At 43.8% G+C, this 18,446-nt stretch overlaps 1 protein-coding gene across 7 annotated transcripts in view; it reads left to right on the forward strand.

Moving 5' to 3' along the window:
• GATAD2A (GATA zinc finger domain containing 2A) overlaps positions 1-18,446 on the forward strand; it is a 119,961-nt gene that overhangs the window by 71,212 nt on the left and 30,303 nt on the right. For 4 of the 7 annotated variants that reach the window (XM_044998634.1, XM_044998633.1, XM_044998640.1 and 1 more), the window contains exons 3-4: positions 3,713-3,856; positions 9,406-9,677. In XM_044998634.1, coding sequence (XP_044854569.1) covers positions 3,824-3,856; positions 9,406-9,677 — 305 coding nt within the window. In that variant the 5' untranslated portion in view covers positions 3,713-3,823. The remainder of the gene's footprint in view (positions 1-3,712; positions 3,857-9,405; positions 9,678-18,446) is intronic. The other 3 variants (XM_044998637.1, XM_044998636.1, XM_044998639.1) reach the window with 1 other exon arrangement.

Consider the following 18,446-nt stretch of genomic DNA (forward strand, 5'->3'; position numbering starts at 1 on the left):
TTTTTCCTTGTAGTGATCAAATTTAAAGATGGCACCAGCCCATCCCCCAAGCTAACAAACCAAAGGTATCAACTCTTAATTGTTTTAGTCATAGGAGAAGACGTGGAGATACAAGAAAGAGGTAGAATTGGTACCTGCTTTTCATTCCCCCTGTTGGGTTAAGTGGAGTGGGCAATGCAGAACGTTTTTGTTTATGTGCTTAGGTACGTTCCTCTTATCCTCCTGAGAAATCTCTATGAAACGTTCATGGGGATACTCTGTAATCCTCTCCTGAAGGTTTCTAGAGATGACTGCCTTATTTCTTCCTCTATGGTAGGATACTTTGCCATGCCACTCTATGATGAGTTCAGCTGACACCATTGCCGCAAACAAGCTAGTGGCATACAGGCCCGGACAGCTTCAGGATGACAGTAACAGCTGTGTTCTTTGTGCCTTTGTGACCCTGAGGAATGAGAGATCAGCTAAAATTATCACTGCTTGTGGAAAATAGTGCAAATATTCAGTGCCGCTGCCCTATAGCCCTATCCATGGAATAGGGACTGAAATCATATAGCGTCTTGCAACAGAAAATCCACATCATCCCTTGATCCTGGTACCATAGCTGGGACTGGAGCTGGAGAGTGGTGCTGTGCTGGGGTGCTCCAGAGCTGAAGTGTCAATAAGCGTTTCTTGTGTTTTACAAGAAAAGGGAGTTTAGAAACTTACTTTCTCTGTCCACTGACTGTAAATCCAGTGATACATTTGTCTGTCTTTATCAGCAGCTTCTGACTTGGTGGGTGCCCCCTCCACTCACAGAACGCATGACCATGAGGAGGAGAAAGAATAGGATTAGGGAGGACCTGGCTGCAGGATTTTGCAAAACAGTGTTGCATCAGACTCTGAACTAAGGGCTTGGCATGACTGATAGAATGAAGAAAGATCAGAGGAAGAAAGAGGACAGAAAAGGCCCATGAGTCCCAGCAGGGCAAGGGGAGGGAAATGCACCAGGACATAAAGGGTCTTCTCAGTCAGCAAACCCAAATGCTCCCAAACTCTCCATCCTATGCAGCCCTTGGAGAACTCCATGAGCATTGTCCTTAGACCTTTTCCTCTCCCTCCCCAACATACCATATGGTGTCAAGGGATCCATCTGTGCCCCCTACTACTCTACACTGAAGGACAGCAAAGAAAGTCACAGCTTCACATACTGACCTGTGAGAACACAGTTGTCTGTTGTGGCTACACACACAACTACTTTTGTGTACTCAAATGGATATAAATGTTTACATCCTTTCTAATTTAAAATGATCACCCCTTTTAATTATGCTAAAAATTGTATAACATTACCTGTGGGGTCTTTTGTGTATTAAATTTCGGAATATTTTTCCCCACTCAGTTTAATTACCCCAAAATATAACTTTATCTCTATCTTTACTAGTTCACAACAAATATTGCAGAATTCATAATGATTATCAAAGACAACAGTACTTGTAAATGCACACCCAGCACCACAGAATTCGTAGCTTCAGGAAAATACCCAGTCAGTTATGCACATACAGCAAACACTACACAGTTCTTAGCAGCACCCAGAACTCCAGGCTCAGAACACTCCAGCACACAACACTACTGCAGCTGGCCACTAAAGTGCTCTTTCAAAGCCTCCCTCAGCCACATAGCTCCACATCAGGCTTCTATAATAACCCGTGTTCTGGCTGTTGCAAGTCAGATGGCAGCTTTCCCCCTCTGCCTCACAGGTGTTATGCAGGACACAACAGGCAGCTGTAACCATTGAGAGATCCTTCTTGCTGAGTTCTAGCAAGTAAACACTGCTAGCATCCCTTCAGTCTACCAAAAGCACATTCAGCAGTTATTCTGCACATACTGAGCCGATAGCTGAATCTTTCCTTGGGGCTGTTGATGTGGCCGGTGTACAGCTTTGTGAGCTGGGGAATAAAGGGTAAGCTGGGTCCCCCAGAATCACTATCGCTATTTCAGTATAGCTAGTGGTGATCCCCCTGGTTGGGAAAGAATGTTCCCGCTTGCAGCTTTCTGAAGAGTCCTGTGCTCTTAAAGAGGTGAGTGTCATGTACCTTCCCTGACCAGCCCATGCTGAGATTGGTGAAACATCCCTTGTGAGCGGCCAATACTTGCTTACCCATAGAAAAGTAGCCCTTTGTGTTGAGGTAGTTTGGCAAAGTGGGCTGGTGCCAAAATAGGGATACGTGTGCCATCTTTTGCTCTACTGCTGTTTGGGAACTCCATTGCTGTGTATCCATCCAGATTTTCTGCATGTTGCAGAGTCGAAGAGTCCTGCATGGCAGTAAATGACTAATGGCCCTACGTGCTTGGATAATGGCCCTCAACTGTGGATTCTCCAACTTCAAGATTTCCCACTGATCAGTAGCAGTCCGATGTTGCAGGGTTCCAGAGTGTGATCACCGCTTGCTTGTCCGCGGTCAGTGCAGCTCTCCTTGGCTGTTCATATGCTAGAGGGCTGGAGTGGGCTTGGCACATGGATGCCTCTAGCATCTGAAAGTTCTTCAGCCACTGCTCATCATCCCAAACCTGCATTACGATGTGATCCACCAGTCAGTGCTCATTTTTTTGGGTCCAGAAGTGGCCCTTCACCATCTGCAGCTGCTCCATCAACCTCAACAACAATCTTGAATTGTCTTTCTTTGTGTCTCAGAAAACTGTCCTTGGCAAAATCTTCATGTCCCACATTATTGTGGCTTTTCCTGCAGGTCTGCAAATACCAGAGAATAGTGTGTCCTGTATTTGCAGTGTTCACTAGAATAGTGCAGAGCTCTGTGCTTCTGTCAGAGATGACAGACACCAAAAAGTGCTGCCTGGGTTTGTGGGATTTTCCCCCCCCTCCAAAAAAGGGGGGGGATTATGCAATATTGATGGTGTTATGGATGCAGAAAGTTGCATGCTGGGAATCTGATCCCTAGCTCCCAGAGATCTCTGGACAAGTCACTTCTGTCCCACAATACATTGCAAAAATTTCCGGAAAGGCATTGTGCCAGATGGCTGCACATGACACATTAGGATACCTACCTTTGGTGCAGAGTACTTTACACCAACACAGGCACTCCTGGTGAGAGCACACAGCACCTATGCATGCAGCCAAGTCTGCATGCAGCCAAGGGATATACAAATTTTGGCAGCTGTATTCTGATGCAGCTTGCACAGTTAGTAGCATAGATGTGACCTTACTGATATTTGGCCAAAATCTTTCAAGCTTCTAACAGTGTGTGGTTTGGTCTTGTTTACAACTAGTGTAAATCTGGAAATCCTCCATAAAGTGGGCTGGTATTTTAGCAGGGTCCAGTGGGTTATGTAGGGTGTGAGGTGGTGGTGTGGGTTGCTTTGTTTTGCCTGCCACCTGGAGAGAGAACTTTTGGAAGTAAGCTCTGGCCAGGTTCCCAAACTATGGAAGCAGATCAGACCACTTTTAACTGGACAATTTTTATTTTCATTTGCAGTGTGTCTTGGAATATAACAAAGCAAAGTTCTGATTTCTTTCCCCACCTCCCTGAATCAGATGTATGCTTGTTTAGCTAAAGTCTTTCAGGACTTTAGTGTACAAAGGTCTCCAAATAAACTATTGTCACTGGGAATCTGATTATTCCTGGCTGGACTGCACATCTGGGGGGGAAAAAGCACAAATTTCCCAAGTCTTAAACTGGAACTTATCTACTTTTTCCTGTTCTGTCACTTTCCCCTACAGTGGCAAAAGAAAGCGAGCAGATAATTGTTCCAGGATCTCGCAATCCTTTGTCATCTTTGCAAGTGGGAGGCGTTCTGGGCAGTATGTGATAGGAGTCTGTCATACACATCCATGTTGGAAAAGACACTGGCTGATTCAAACCAGGTTTGTCTTGTATTTTTCCTGTTTTTGTTTTTTGGAAGGAAGGGGATTGGGGAAGAACTTTTGGCAGGTTCCAGGAAACATTTCTGTTGCTGTCTTTGCCAGTGGGAATGCTATTGGTGCCATAGATGGGCATGGTATTTGACCTACTAATATAAATAGATTTCTGATCCAAAAGACCTTTTTTTTTTTTTTATTTTATATTTGTTTCTGTAGCTGTGTTGGCCCCAGGATATTAGAGAGACAAGGTGAGGGAGGTAAGATCTGTTGTTGGACCAGCATTTGTTTGTGAGAAACAGAAGCTTTTGGAGCTCTTCTTCAGGTCTGAAGAAGAGCTCTTTGTAAGCTCTAAAGCTTTTGTCTCACCACTAAGGGTATGGCTACACTTGCAGCTGTACAGCGCTGCCGCGGGAGCGCTTTGAAGTGCGAGTGTGGTCACGGCGCCAGCACTGGGAGGATTAGCTTACAGCGCTGGGAGCCGTGCTCGGGCACTGTTTACACTGGTGCTTTACAGCGCTGGAACTTGCTGCGCTCAGGGGGGTGTTTTTTCACACCCCTGAGCGAGAAAGTTGCAGCGCTGTAAAACACCAGTGTAGCCAAGGCCTAAGAGATTACTTCACCCATCTTGTGTGTCAGATTTTTTGGACAGTTCAGTGAAAGGGCTGTTGGATTTCTGTGTGAAAATTTGCACTGTGCATATGTGCAAGAGAGAGTGAGAAGAACTTCTGTGTAATCCTAGTTTTCCCTTCTATCTTTCAAAATACATTTGAATGGTGTAAATTTATTACAGTCCAGAGTGACTTGGACCAATAGTCTGGCACTTCTGGTGATTCCATTAGTTTTATGTATCTAACCCTTCAGGAAAAATAATTAATTCTAGCCCTTAGTGCTGGGGATATAACTATCCCAACGTAAAAAGATGCATTGTTGTTATCCAGAAAGACTACAGACAGACTGAAACAATAGCTCAGAAAAGTGATTGCCAATTTATTTCAACTGCATGTTAACCTGAAGCCTAATGTCAAAATAAACAATTTCACTGTGTATTATTTTATCAAAAACATACCGGTGATATACTTTCGTATTGTGGTTTGATGGAAAAGACAATCATTCCTTCAAACTCCTGCAGGATTGTTCCTTACAGACTCGCTACTCAAGTTATGGGTTTCTACCTCTTTTCCCCAGGAAACTATATTCTTCAGTTTCTTTAAGAAACCTTTCCTGATTTATTTCCTTTCCCTCCTTCCCATGCCAAGCTAAATACAAGTCCGGCCTACATTTATAACAGTTTTTGTTCCCTGAAATAGTTAAAACTTAGTTCTGTGTTAGTGGCCACAGTTAAAGTCCCATCTATGCTAGAAAATGGATCTGTGATTTTAAGCCCTGTATGAGGAGAGCCAGCGTAGTCCTGGAAGTGAGAGAATCTACATATGATGTGATGTTTTCTTTTCTTTTCAAGAAAAAAAATTGAAGCAGTGTGTTCAGTAAACAAAAAGAGAATTTGGGCCTGGTTGAATGTCTACAGCAGGGGTTCTCAAACTGGGGATCAGGACCCTTCAGGGGGTTGCGAGGTTATTACATGGGGGGAGGGGTCATGAGTTGTCAGCCTCCACCTCAAACCCGGCAAGTGTTTTTAATTTATAAGGTGGGGGTCGCACTCAGAGGCTTGCTATGTGAAAGGGGTCACCAGCAGAAAAATTTTGAAAACCGCTGGTCTAAGGTATCTATCATGCAGAACAAAATACTGGGAAAAGCTTCCTTGAAAAGATGAATCTCCCATTTTGATGGGGACACTGTCGGGTTTGGGTTCAATTTGACCTGTTGGTGAGATGTTGCATGGGGAGGTCCACCATGGAAAACACTCTGCCCCCAGCACCTGATAGTTGGAATGTATCTATTCTGGAGGGTTAGAAGAAATGAGGTGGTCTCTGAAATAACTAGATCTAATCTAAAAGCTGTTAAATTGAGAACCAAGACTCTGAATTCTGTTCTAAAATATATGGGGGCAGGTGCATCAAGGGAGTTCACAAAGTGTAGATATGACAGAGTTGAGTTTCCTTTTGTTGCTTATGGTATTACGTGCCATAGAGAATAATGTGTGGAACTTGAAGCAGAACTTGAAAATATACTATGGCATTTGCAGAACGAGGGTTCATGTGTGACATTTAAAATATTGTGGAATCACAAAGGCGATTCAACACACTTGGGTTTACCCACCCACATCATGTAACTGGAGAAGACGAAAACTGAAATAGTGAACATTTTGGAGTATATTTTAGCATAATATCGGGGCCTGACTTTTCAGTGGTGCTGAGCAATGAAAACTCAGTTGAAGTCAAAGGAAGCTGCAGGCACTCGATATCTATGAAAAACAGACTTTGGGTGTCCAATTTCCTCCACTGGACACCTGTGGCTGAGAGGGCTGTGGGTGAGAGAGCTTCCTCACTTTCAAAAGAGGGGTTTATATGCAAGAGGAGGCTGTTTCCACTGAATGGTCTCATTTGTCTCTTCCGCCACAATGATAATTTTACACTTTTTAGTATTTGACATTCAGTATCAAGATGCCCTCTGAGCTGGATAAATATCACACTCATAAGTTTGGGATGTGTGGTGGTTTTGGTTTTTTTCCCCAGTGTTGTAGCCATGTAGGTTTCATGATCTTAGACAAGGTGAGTGAAATATCTTCTTTGTACCAATGTCTGCTGGTGAAAGAGACAAGTCTTCAAGCTCTTCTTGAGTTCTGTGTAAACTTGAAAGCTTGTCTCTCTTTCACCAATAGATGTTGGGCCAGTAAAAGATATTACTTCACCCACCTTGTCTTTCATTGCTTCCATATCCATATGTATTATGAGTATTAGAGAGACATGAGATGACCATGGGAGAGGGTTGTGCCTTTCCCACAGTAATGCAATGTGTCCATATAAGAGTTGGGTATAGAACCTAAGAGTTCTGCTTCCTTGTCCCATGCTCTAACTACTAGACACTTTGCCTTAGCACTTCATTGGAGCATGTGGTATGACTGGATCTGCTAGAGATTTTTAACTTTCTTGGTCTCTGAGGTGGGGGTCTTGATTTGCCATTCAGAGCCATGAAACCTGTCTCCCACTCCCTTCTGTTTCACCTTCTTTGTGTTTTAAGTTCTGGGAGGAATGTAAAGCAATCTCTCACCAAAAATCAAGTCCAGATTACTTTTGGAGTCAGTCTTGCTGCTTCACTGGCACGAGGGTTTAATTATGTGACACTATAGCCCTGCAGCACTTCCAGCTTTACTAGACTACAGAATAAGAAAAAATTGAAAATACACACAAGCCTTACTTATTATAATGCAGATTGCCAATAAAATGAGTACACTTGTTTTTAAAGTACTGACCAAGAAAGTCAGCATGTTTACATTAAAAACAAAAACTCTAGTATAAGCAGACTAGACAATACATTGGATTAGTAGAGTGGCCTTCTGTCTTGAGGCCTGGGTTCAGATTTGTCTTGCTTTGGGTCATTAGTGATAAGATTTTTAGTGGTGCCATCTTAGGCTGTTTGGACAATGGAAACTACCAGCATAGCTATGCCGGCATAACCCTGTGATGTAGACGCACCCCTTTGGTCTGCGTAGGACCGACCACCACCTCTCCAAACAAAATTAGCCCCATCAACAGAAGCTGTCTTCTGCACAGGGGGATTAGGTCAGCATAGCTATGGGGGGGGTATTTTTTTTTCACATCAGTGACTGACCATAGTGCTGACCTAACATTTAAGCATAGACCAAGCTTTAGTGGGGCCTTTTTGTGTGTGTGTTTGTGTGTGTGGCATCATTGTGAGATTGTTCATGGGCTACGCAGAGTGGAGCAATAAGGATGCTGCAGGCAAGAACTAGGGTGCTTTGGAAGAATCATATGGCGAGGTCCAGAACTGGAATAGCAGGGATTGCTGCAGGTTAGAATGAAGGTGTATTGACTAAGCTATGTAGAAAATCTTGACAACACCTGGCTTTCTTCCTGTTAGTGCTGTTAGTCCCTCACTTTCATGAACACTGACGTTAACCCAATCTGTCTCCTGTTGAAGAACAATGTGCTTTTAAAGATTTTTAGTTTAAATGTGGCCTTATTGTGAACTAGTTGATGTCAGTTAATATAAATGAATATTTTTGGCTGTTTCCAAACAAAAGTTTTATGTAAAGAAACTTGAGTCTACTTTGCTTGCCTAAAATTTCCTATAGCGCTGTCTGAAATGACAATCTGGTATGCTGTAGATACAGGACTTGATGGGAACAGGAGGTGTAAACTAGAACAGGAAATAAATGATATGGTATAACTACTCCACTGTCCCTGACTTCCAAACATACTAGACTTTTTTTTTTTTTTTTAAGTTTAAGTTCTATTAGTGACTTTTAGTTATTGGCCTTGTGCTTAATTTAATCTATAAGAAACAAAGCTATTTTTAAGAGCTATGATTTTTTTTTAAAGTGAATGCTGTGCTTTCCTTGAAGTGATGAGACGAGCAGAATAACAGATGCACTGCTGTGTTGTAATGTGAAATTAAAAGCACTGTCCCTTTAAGAGCAGTGATGCTCTCCAGACTTATGTTTTGGAATGCCAGCAGCAGTCTTCCAGACACATTGCTGCTGCTGCTGCTGTCGTGTCTCTGTGAGGGTTAACAACACTTCAGCTTGTTGTCTGGAACCGGTTCAGACTGGTTTTCTAGAAAGTGCTTTGTCTCTCAGACTGAATCCTGGGAAGGGTCATGTGGAGCCCAGTGATGTCATGGGATCAAAACCTGACTCAGCTTTTTTTTTTCAGATGTGAGTCTGCAGGTACAGTGAAATGACAAACTGAAATGCCAAAGCTCACCAAAAGCTAAAGTTTCTATGACTTTGGCATACAACGAGTTAACTGGGATCCCACAGGAGTTAAGCACTTCCTGTGCAGCGAGTGGAAAAGCCTGGCTCATTCATTAAGAGAGAAGAAACTATCAACTTAAATATTACAATGGCAGTGCCTTAATCTCTAGTGGCAAACTATAAGGAAACATGGAAGAGATTCTCTTCACTCAGGGCATGGTAGTTCTTTCCCCACAGTGTCTGATTCCTGAAATGTGCAATCAGATACAAGTGCTAAGAAATTCATGGTAGAAATCCCCCCCCCCAAAAAAACTCTAATCCTAGATTAAAAAGAAGGAAAAAAATTGCCTCATTTGCATGTGAGGCAAATAAAAAAAAATTCTTCCCCCTTTTTTGATAAACATCCAAGCTTTTTGTTTCAGTTGCATTCCTGTACAATCTCCTGCATTCTGTTACAAGATATTTTTAGAGTTTACATTTTACAACTATAGTTGCTTTAAATAAAAAGAGTTGAGTAACTCCATAGTAACTTCAGACTAAAATCTACTCTAAGGATAGGGTGAGTAAGCGCACTGCAATACTTTAATTGCTCTTTCAGGATTTCTTCTTTTGCAGCACCATCCTATCTTGGCCTTTTTTGAATTAACAGTTGATTTATTTTTCTCAAAATACATTTTACTGATTTCTTCACACCCTTTTTTTTTTTCTTTCCCCCCAGAGCTTCACAATGACAGAGGAAGCATGCAGGACACGAAGTCAGAAGCGAGCACTAGAACGAGAAATAACCCAAAATGACGTGGACAGTAAAAAAATTAAAATGGACAAAGGACTGTTGGGAACAGATCTAAAGACTGAAGGTGATATTAAAATAAAGACTGATCCTGCAGCTGGGAAAGTCCAAGGATTATTAAAAGGAGGGGAGGTAAAAGCAACTATTAAAGTGGAGGTGCAGACAGGTGATGAACCTGTTGACATGAGTACCTCAAAAAGGTGAGTGGCTACCTAGAAACTGCTGTCATGCGTCCATATTCGAACTACCTGTGCAACAAAATGTGGGGAAATAGCCTGTTGAATAGCTCTATAGATTAACACTTGGAATAGCCTTTTGGACTTTTGAATCTATTGGATGACTAAAAGAGTGAAGTATGTACTCTACCTCTGAAACGGGTTGGTTTGTGTTTCAGTTTAGCAAACCCTCTTAAGATCAGCCATGGTGCTGTAGCCTCAAAGAAAAAAAAAAAAGTAGCTGTTGCTTGTTCCACCCATGAGTATTGCCATTGTGGCAGAAGCTGTAAAAGATGAATTACTGAAATGGGGAAATATGACCTTGAGTGAAGGAGTGGATGCAAACCATAAAGGGGGCGCACTCTCTCTGAGCAGCTGACTCTAGAGATTACTTCCATGTGGTAAGGGCTTCTTGTGTCCATAATCGTGTGGGTGATGAAGGTAAGGAGGGATAGCTTGTCTCTGACTATTAAAAAGGGAAGTGGTTTTGGTGTATCTTACTGTTGTCTTCAGAGCTATTGAGGGAAAAAGTTGGTTTAAAAGTTACTAATGATTTAGGGTGCCTCCATTTTTTTTAAGTGACTCATCTGATCCCTTTTAAAGGGCACTGTTTTTCAAAAAGTGCTACGCACTTACCTTTTGCAAATCAGTCCCCTTTTAATTTAAGATTTCTTAAATTAGACACTTAAAAATGGAAGTATCCAAAATTGTTGGTTGTTTTGGAAAACCTTATCCTTCCTGCGCCAGTCTAAGGCTTTTCAAACACACACATCACATGAAATAAGAATTAAATTAGAAATCTTTAGTACGTGGAAACATTTTATTCATAATCACCACCAAAAAAATGGTTTATAGACATTCACTCTCTGTCCTTGGGTTCATTATGTGCCAAGACTACAGATGATCATGTTTTCCTGACTTTTTTTAGTTTTTGTCGCAAAGTTTAATCATGGGGAAAGTCAGTTAACTTTTTGTGTTAGTTTCCCTATCTGCAAAATGGGTTAAATATTCCCAATATTGTTGCAAGTCTGAAAAGTGTATACAGTTATTTCCTTGCCTGATAAGTGCTATAGAAGTGTAAATTTATTAACTTGTTTCACATGTTGGAACAGAAACTTGAAGTTCCTGTCAAGTATGCAAATTCTCATGTATTAAATGTATTTTGTCCCCCACTCTAGCTTAAAAAAATAGTACAGGAAAAACTGATACGCCCGTAAACTCCATAATTGTAACTAGTCTATGAATTATTCAGCTTTCCTCTGCTCCTGCTGCTTATAACAATGAATTTGTCCCAATGTCACTTTCAGAAATATAGCCAATATACTAGGTTTCGTCTAGTAACTTGGATTGACTGAAAATTCTTTGACATGTTCTGCTTCTTCCATAAACTCACTAGTAAAAGTTTCAGTGTGGTGGCATCTTCAGATGTTGTTGTGCAAAGTGATATTTAGGATGTATTTGTATGTCTGATGAAAGTTGTGTTGATTTTCATACAATATCCTTTAGGGAGGGGGTACTACTGTAGATAGATGGCTCCTATGTAAGGGAACTTCTTTTGTTTCTCAAAGAATGAGAGGAGGTGGCAGGGCTAGGTGCTAAATAAGGGTAAAACTTTTCAGAAGATAGTAACACCTTTGTGGCATTATCACTTCATGTCAACTAGCATACTTTGTTGTCCCTAGCATAGTTGTGTTCAGTTCTCTTAAAGGGGAAAGCATAGTCTAGTGGTTAAAACACAAGGCTGTAAACTGGACAGCGAGGGTTCTGTTCCTCGCTCTGTAACAAACTTCCTGTGTAAACCTAAGCACATCACTTTAAAAGGACAGTGTCTGCTAGAAGTCTAGTGAATCCTCTTTTAAAAACATTTGATTTCTCATGCGACACCTGCCTCTGAGTCCCCTTGATGATTTTTGTGGCTGTATAAATACACTTTCCAATCTTTTTGATAAATGTCTTTCTGCTCCCCCTCTGTGGTGTGGGGGAAAAACCTATACAAACTACATTTAGAGGGGGAGAATCCATGCTCAGCTTCCTAGAGACAGTCTGTTTTATTTTTATATAAAAATAAAACATTTAGAAAACCTGAGACACCCCTTCATTGTATAGTATCTCTGCTGCAACAAATGATAGGATTTTTCTGTTTTCTAAATGGGAGGGAAGGTTTACCTGTATAAGAATGTCCCTGTGTTGGAGTCCGAATCCAAAACCCACTGAAGTTTTTGGTGGGAATCTTTTAGTTGACTTCAATGGGATTTGGATGAGGTCCTAGATAACCTATCCTATCTGTACTTGGTAATTATTGTCTTGTTTTGACCATGCGTTTTAAGTGGAGGAGTAAAATATTGGCATTTCTTACATATGGAAGATGAATCTGAACAATTCTGCAGACTTTACAAGTAGTACAGTTGAACCCTGTTATCTCGACGGCCTAGGGGTTTGCCAAAAGCCGTCGAGATAACCAATGATCGAGATAAACCCCTATCCACCCCCCCACCCCCTCCCTGCCCCCTTACCGCGCTGCCTGCACGTGGCTGGATCCGGCAAAGCGGAGCCGGGCGGACGGGCGGGCGGCGAAGCGGAGCCGGGCGGGCGGCAGGCGAAGCCGGGACCAGGTATGTGGGGCGGGGACGGGCAGGGACCAGGTATGCGGGACCGGGCGGGCGGGGACAGGCAGGGACCGGGTATGCGGGGGCGGGCGGGGAAGCGGAGCCGGGCGGGCGGCGAAGCGGAGCCGGCGGGCGGGCGGCAGGCGAAGCCGGGACCAGGTATGTGGGGCGGGGACGGGCAGGGACCGGGTATGCGGCGGCGGGCGGGCGGGGAAGCGGAGCCGGGCGGGCGGCGAAGCGGAGCCGGCAGGCGAAGCCGGGACCAGGTATGTGGGGCGGGCGGGCGGGGACAGGCAGGGACCGGGTATGCAGGGGCGGGCGGCGAAGCGGAGCTGGCGGGCGGGCGGCAGGCGAAGCCGGGACCAGGTATGTGGGGCGGGGACGGGGTATGCAGGGGCGGGCGGCGAAGCGGAGCCGGCGGGCGGGCGGCAGGCGAAGCCGGGACTAGGTATGTGGGGCGGGGACGGGCAGGGACCGGGTATGCGGGGCGGGCTGGCGGGGACGGGCAGGGGGCGGGCTGGCGGGGACGGGCGGACGGCGAAGCGAAGCCCGGCGGAGGGGCGGCCGGCAAAGCGGGGACCGGCGGAGCCGGGCGGGCAGGCGGCAGGCAAAGCGGGGACCAGGTATGCGGGGACGGCCGGGCAGGGACCGGGTATGCGGGGCCGGGCTGGCGGGGCCGGGCAGGGACCGGGTATGCGGGGCCGGGCTGGCGGGGCCGGGTATGCGGGGCCGGGTATGCGGGGCCGGGCTGGCGGGGCCGGGTATGCGGGGCGGGCTGGCGGGGACGGGCAGGGACCGGGTATGCGGGGCCAGGCGGGCGGCGAAGCGAAGCCGGGCGGAGGGGCGGGCGGCAAAGCGGGGACCGGCGGAGCCGGGCGGGCAGGCGGCAGGCAAAGCGGGGACCAGGTATGCGGGGACGGGCTGGCGGGGACGGGCAGGGACCGGGTATGCGGGGACGGGCTGGCGGGGACGGGCAGGGACCGGGTATGCGGGGCCGGGCTGGCGGGGACGGGCAGGGACCGGGTATGCGGGGGCGGGCGGGCGGCTGGGGACGTGGGGAGCGGGCGGCTGGGGAACCGCGCGGCTGGAGAGCCAGGGAGCGGGCGGCTGGGGACACGGGGAGCCGGGCTCGAGATATTAGGGTTGGGCAAATCGACATAACAGATGAGAAGCCCATAAGATAAAGAGTGAGTTTGGCGGTTCCACTTGTAAAACCTCGAGTTAATAGGATTGGCAAGTTAACCGAGGTCGAGATAAATGGGTTCGACTGTATCTCTGCCTCTGTGCTCCCCACCTCTCTGTCCAACATAGATGACAATTTCTTAATCTTTCAAGATGTGATGTAGGGCATGTAGATGGCAATCAAGACAGATATCTGGGCACATAGAGGATCTTTACATCTTGGCAAGTGCAATAGCTGATCTAAAATGCATGATTTCACTGAATAAATTTGATCCCTTGCTTATCTTTTTTTAAAAAAGATAACTACTGTACATGGCATTTTGGTGAAAGGCTCTTGAAGTTTCAAATTGGGACTCTTAATTTTGGATTCAGCTTTCCATATTTTCCCAGTTTTCTGATGTGTGTGAACCCATAACACTGTTTATACAAGACTTGCAGCCTTTAAAACATTTGAGTTTTGAGAGGTTAAAGAGAACTGTTTCTTAAAGTGATTGTTTTACTGTACTGCTAAAAACTTTCTGCTTTGGTAAATTCATAATCAAAAGCCAAAATACTGTACATTACTAAACAACTTTGGAAGTTACTTAATTGAAGATATATTTTTTTTTCAAGAGTGTTCGTTGATCGTTAGGTTTACCTGATCTGCAGCAGATTATCCATTCTTTCTTTCTGAATCAATTGATTGGCTTTTTAAGATTTGAAATCCGAACTCGAAGACTCAAACTGTTTTTAAATTCAGTGTAAGTTTTCTGACTTTAATCTTAAATTTTTTATTTTTAAAGGAAATTAAAAATACTATTTTGGCATCACAAAACGTGCTCAACAGAAGAGTCTGTGGTGGTGAAAGCTTGTGATGAGGCTACACAAGGCCAACCCAAAGTGTGTGTGTGGGGGGGAGGGGGTTGCAGCAGTGTATCTAGCTCTGCTTAGCTTGCATAGGTGGGCATGACTTATTACAGAGAATAAACTGAGGAAAATGACTTGAGTCTTTGCACTCTTCTGATAGTCACATGTGCCATTTTGCAACATCCACAGTAGAATGCCAATGTAGTCATTTTACAGATATGTTGATTTAGACAAATAAGCATTAATGAGTGGGAGGACAATATTTGACAGTATTTGGCTGAAGTCAACTCTTTAGAGATGAACAAAGTAGTTAATAGTAATTAGTCACGTTTAACAGCACCTCCTACATTTGTGATGCGTCGTATGGTTGCGATCAAGTTTTGTGGTGGTTTTTTTGCTCAAGTTCAACAGAACTTACCATTTCTTTCAACATCATTTGAGCTAGCATTCAACCAAAACCAGTAAGTGCACTTTTCCTGAACAGAATTGTAGCACCTAGGGCAAGAGAACTGGAAGTGTCCCTCTGAGGTGTGGCATCTTCTGGACTACAGAGCATCAACTGTGTGTAAACTCAAGTACATGACACTGCTCTAATGTTAAAAGATGCTGTCAACTTTGTAACCCGCATTTCAGTGAAATGTGTGTTTTTACCTACTGTAGTTACAAATATAGCTTAAAGAAGTAAGAAAAACAATTTTCTGCTGTCTTTGGTTTGTTTAGTGACTTCAGCAGCACCATGTGTGTTGTAAAGTAATCAGTTTGCACATTGCATTACTGTGGGAAAGGCACAACCCTCTCACATGGTCTTCTCATATCTCTCTAATACTCATAATACATATGGATATGGAAGCAATGAAAGACAAGGTGGGTGAAGTAATCTTTTATTGGCCCAGCATCTATTGGTGAAAGAGAGACAAGCTTTCAAGTTTACACAGAACTCAAGAAGAGCTTGAAGGCTTGTCTTTCACCAGCAGACATTGGTACAAGAAAGATATTTCACTCACCTTGTCTAAGGGCTTGGCTACACTTGAAAGTTGCAGCGCTGGGAGTTACAGCGCTGGTCGTGCAGCTGTGCAGGGCCAGCGCTGGTGTGTGGCCACACTCACAGCTACCAGCGCTGGTGTGTGGCCACATTTGCAGCATTTACAGCGCTGTTGGGAGTGCTGCATTATGGGCAGCTATCCCAGCATTCAAGTGGCAACAACGTGCTTTTCAAAAGAGGGGGGTGGAGGGTGGTGTACTGTGACAGGGAGCGGGGAAGATAGAGTGGATTTTTGGAGCCAACACTGTGTTAGCTTCCCTGGATTGAAAAATCACAATGTTCGCGAACCCTTAGTCTTAATTGCAAACAGCCTGCATCCAATGCTGTTTCTCTGTCAAGCAAACTGCTTGCCTCTCATTTGATCGTTCACAGCCAGATACAGATAGCTCCTGTTTGCTGTGATCAGTGTTTGTTTTTTAGATAAGCAGTTCAACGGAGCTCCAATCGGAGTTCACAACAAAACAGAGAGGCTGCATAACAAAACAAAGAGAGAGTAATTTAGTTAAAAGCATTCTGGGATATCTCCTTATTCCCTGGAGGCCAATAAAAGCGCTGGTGTGTGTCCACACTTGATGAGCAGCGCTGGATCACCAGCGCTGCAATCGCTACACCCCAACCTGGCCAGGTGTACAGCCAGCGCTGCAGCCAGGGAGTTGCAGCGCTGGATGTGCTTTGCAGGTGTGGACGGTTACTAATTGCAGCGCTGGAAAGCCTCTACCAGCGCTGCAACTTGCAAGTGTAGCCAAGCCCTAAGATCATGAAACCTACATGGCTACAACACAGGGGAAAAAACCAAAACCACCACACATCCCAAACTTATGAGTGTGATATTTATCCAGCTCAGAGGGCATCTTGATACTGAATGTCAAATACTAAAAAGTGTAAAATTGTCATTGTGGTGGAAGAGACAAATAAGACCATTCAGTTTGACCAAAAAGTAGTTCAACTTAAACTTCCTTGCTCATCTTGTAGCAATTTTGTATTGTGTTTGGCCCCACCTACTCTCCTTTGCAAGAAACACCTATACAAACATCAGCAGGGGAACAACAAAACACTTAAAGGTTTTTAAAAAAAAAACAACCCTCAAGTTGTCAGCGGGCCGGATATAGTAAGTTTATGTGACTGATACATTTGTAGATATCTTAGCATGTCACAAAACTTTGCAAGGAGGTAAGAAGCTGTAATGCCAGAAAGGAATTAGTATGGCTGCAAACTAAGGCAAAGCTGGAACATACTAGGATATCTCAAAGGCTCAATAGAACACTTAGTGCCTTTTTAAAAGTTTTAACAAATAGCATTAAAAAACTCTTACCATCTCCTTCTTCCCTTTTCACATTTTCCTTAAAGTGTGCCTGAATGTATTCCGTCAGACATTACTCCACCTCTTAATGTTTCACCTGAGTTTCAGTTTGTGTATATTTAAAAAAAAAAAAGGTTGTTCTGTGATGTATTATGGTAGCAATGGGTTTCAAAACTCCATACATGATATATATTCTCTTGTATCTCCACACACATCATTTAGCCACAAATACAAAACAAATGGTACATTCGCTGAAGTAAATATCTAACTGAGAAGTGTAGCTAAAACTAAAAATAATTATTGGATCACTTGTCCTTAATCCTGTGAGCCCTTATGTTCCACTCAGCTCTATAACATCCTGAGGTGGTTTGGTTGTTCAAAACACAATTTTTCCTTCAATCAAAATGAAAGTGTGGATGAGCTGTACAATTTGCATTTCATGTAGTGGAGGCTAAAGTCATTGATACCCTTAGCAGCAAACTTATTTTTAAATTGCCTCCTGACACGCCCTCTGTTTAAGATCCTGCTTTCTTAAAATTACGTGCAGATTGGCTGGCTTTAGCCACTGCTTGTTTGTTTGTCTAAATCAGGGTCTGCAACCTTTCCGAAGTGGTGTGCCGAATCTTCATTTATTCACTCTAATTTAAGGTTTCACATGCCAGTAATACATTTTGATGTTTTTAGAAGGTCTCTTTCTATAAGACTATAACATATAACTAAACTATTGTTGAATGTAAAGTAAATAAGGTTTTTTAAATGTTTAAGAAGCGTCGTTTAAAATTTTAAATTAAAATGCAGAGCCCCCTCGGACCGGTGGCCAGGACCTGGGCAGTGTGAGTGCCGCTGAAAATCAGCTCGCGTGCCACCTTTAGCACCCATGCCACAGGTTGCCTACCCCCTGGTCTAAATGAAAATTGCCAGGAAAAATGAGGGTGGGGAATCTGAAGGCTTCCCAACAGTTATGTCTTTCTTCCAACCAGCCCATCCTAATCTGTATACAGCGCCTAAGTAAGTAGTTCGGAGTACAAAAAAACCTGGAGTTTGTTTCCCTGGGAGTTGTCTTAATTTTTATCTGACAGGGCTGTATTGTACATGCTGTATTGTATTGTTCTGCTTCATTATGTACAGCAGACTGGGAACAAAATTAAATGTACAAAAATTGTGAGCCTTGAAGTGTCTGCACGCAGCACTTCCAAAGAACAGGATTTTAGTAAAACTCTGCCTCCCTAGTGACGCAGGTAATAGCAGAGCATAGGGGAGAGCAATAATAGTATAGTGCATGTGGGAAGTGAAGATCCCAGAGTGACAGTAGGAAGAGGAGGGCCAGTAGTAAAGAGGGAGAGAGATGAAAGAGGATACATAACTATATATGTAAAAACTTTTGAAGAACCATTTAATGGCCATGTTTACAACTGCACCTTGTGCTAGGCATACTGTGTAGAATTTAAAATAAAGTCTTCTCAGTATCATAGTCTGAGTCCTTTTTAAAAATTATTTTTTTTTAATGCCTTAAGCATGCTGTACTTTTGCCCAAGGCTGTCTGTTGGCCACCCTAGCATACTGCATTACATGCTGTACTTTTTCAAAATAGGACACTTTATTTTGTTTCAAAAGAGAAACCTTTAAAATGGGGCAAGTCCAGTGACGGTGCTTTACCCTATTGAACAAAAAACCAGAAACCACTTCAATTAGGCTATTTCAGGCTTAATACAATATTAAGAAACACTACTTTAAACATAGTTCTTGTTAAACTGGCTTCCTGCTCTGGTCAGCCACTG

This window comes from Mauremys mutica, chromosome 24 (genome assembly GCF_020497125.1).
Source record: "Mauremys mutica isolate MM-2020 ecotype Southern chromosome 24, ASM2049712v1, whole genome shotgun sequence".
Lineage (NCBI taxonomy): Eukaryota > Metazoa > Chordata > Testudines > Geoemydidae > Mauremys > Mauremys mutica.